The sequence below is a fragment of the Priapulus caudatus genome, unplaced genomic scaffold, assembly GCF_000485595.1.
Source record: "Priapulus caudatus unplaced genomic scaffold, Priapulus_caudatus-5.0.1 Scaffold17, whole genome shotgun sequence".
Taxonomy (NCBI): Eukaryota; Metazoa; Priapulida; class Priapulimorpha; order Priapulimorphida; family Priapulidae; genus Priapulus; species Priapulus caudatus.
The window spans coordinates 1238056-1239411 of record NW_014577078.1 but is presented as its reverse complement, the minus strand read 5'-3'; the positions used below and the strand labels follow the sequence as shown (position 1 = coordinate 1239411).

Genomic DNA, 1356 nt, shown 5'->3' with positions numbered 1-1356 from the left:
CGCTATTTGGAGCGCGCTATTTGGAGCGCGCTATTTGGAGCGCGATTTAGTGAGGTAATTGCGTTCACACTTGTAAAAAGCTCGGTTTTTCGAGCGGGCTGCAAAAACCGGGATTTGCAGCCCGCTAATTCGCGCCAGTGTGAACGCACCTATTATCTAATAACGTCAATAGATTATTAAATAATCTAAGGGCAATAGTTCGCGATTTCTAATAGCTCGTGTGTTTAATGACTATGCCCAAATTCGCAGATCATTACGCGTATGGGAACGAGAAATATCGAATAAACAATGCATATGGACCGCCGATAAAAGATTTGAACGTTAACGTATGTTTCACTTTTAATCTTATAACTGAAATAGAAGATACAAATTGTATGAAAGTAATTTCTAGCTCATACAATGTGTAAATATATATATATAATATTATATGCGAGTATTCCATTATTTCACTATAATGTCATTATAATAATTATAATGACATTATCGTGAAAGAATATAAACGCGTTGTTTAACGTAATGCTTTTCGTTTCGTGATTTGAGTTTGGTATGTCACACGAATAGTTTTTTCTCAAATTATAGTGAGTGGATTATTGTTGACATAACCTCTACAAACCATGAACGTTGGCATGACTGGTCTTCATATTAGAAAGTAATTGTATAGCCCTTACGACATTTCTCGATACATGCATGCTTACAGTTAGTTATAGCAATTATAGTGAGCGTTTTATCAAACATAACATGTCATTAATTAAACTATTCAGGCGCTCACCAGTACACTGGGTATCAGGATGGATGGCGGTGAAGATCGATTGTTGCCGCTACCTGCGCTAATTTCAAGAAAAAACCCTCGCCACTCTGGGAAGCGACCTAACATGTTCAATCAATACGATAGTAAGCTCAAGCCGCAGTTTCAGAAAAATGGTATTCGAAATTCATTTTAAAATTTATAAAATTCATAAAATTCATAAAATTCATAAAAAATTCAGATTATATCCTAATTATAGATAGTAAATAATATTATAAAAGAAAACAATTAAGCTATACTTGATACACAAGTGTCCGAATAAGGCGTTGCGGGTTTTATATATCACTCCGGAGTAAAAGCGATTGTTTTTACAGCAAATGTTTCAGTTTCAATAATTTATAGATTCTCTGTTCATACATACGTGCATATATTAAATGTAATTGTTCATTGGTACGCACGTGAACTAAAGTGTAGTCGAGTTAATAGTTGTTGTAACTGTTGTCAATCCTGCGTTGTCACGACACAATAACGTCTGGATAAGAAATTTTGATAGAGCTCGGTCCAATAGAGCCTGACCGCCTAACTTGTTTCACTTAGATTTTTTATTTCGC

At 34.9% G+C, this 1356-nt stretch overlaps 1 protein-coding gene across 1 annotated transcript in view; it reads left to right on the top strand.

The window, feature by feature from the left end:
• Positions 1-921, top strand: part of LOC106810629 (collagen alpha-1(I) chain-like) — a 3418-nt gene extending 2497 nt beyond the window's left edge. The window contains exon 3 of the mRNA XM_014814053.1: positions 762-921. Within this exon, the coding sequence (XP_014669539.1) occupies positions 762-802 (41 nt within the window). The 3' untranslated portion in view covers positions 803-921. The remainder of the gene's footprint in view (positions 1-761) is intronic.
• Positions 922-1356: the final 435 nt, after the last annotated feature.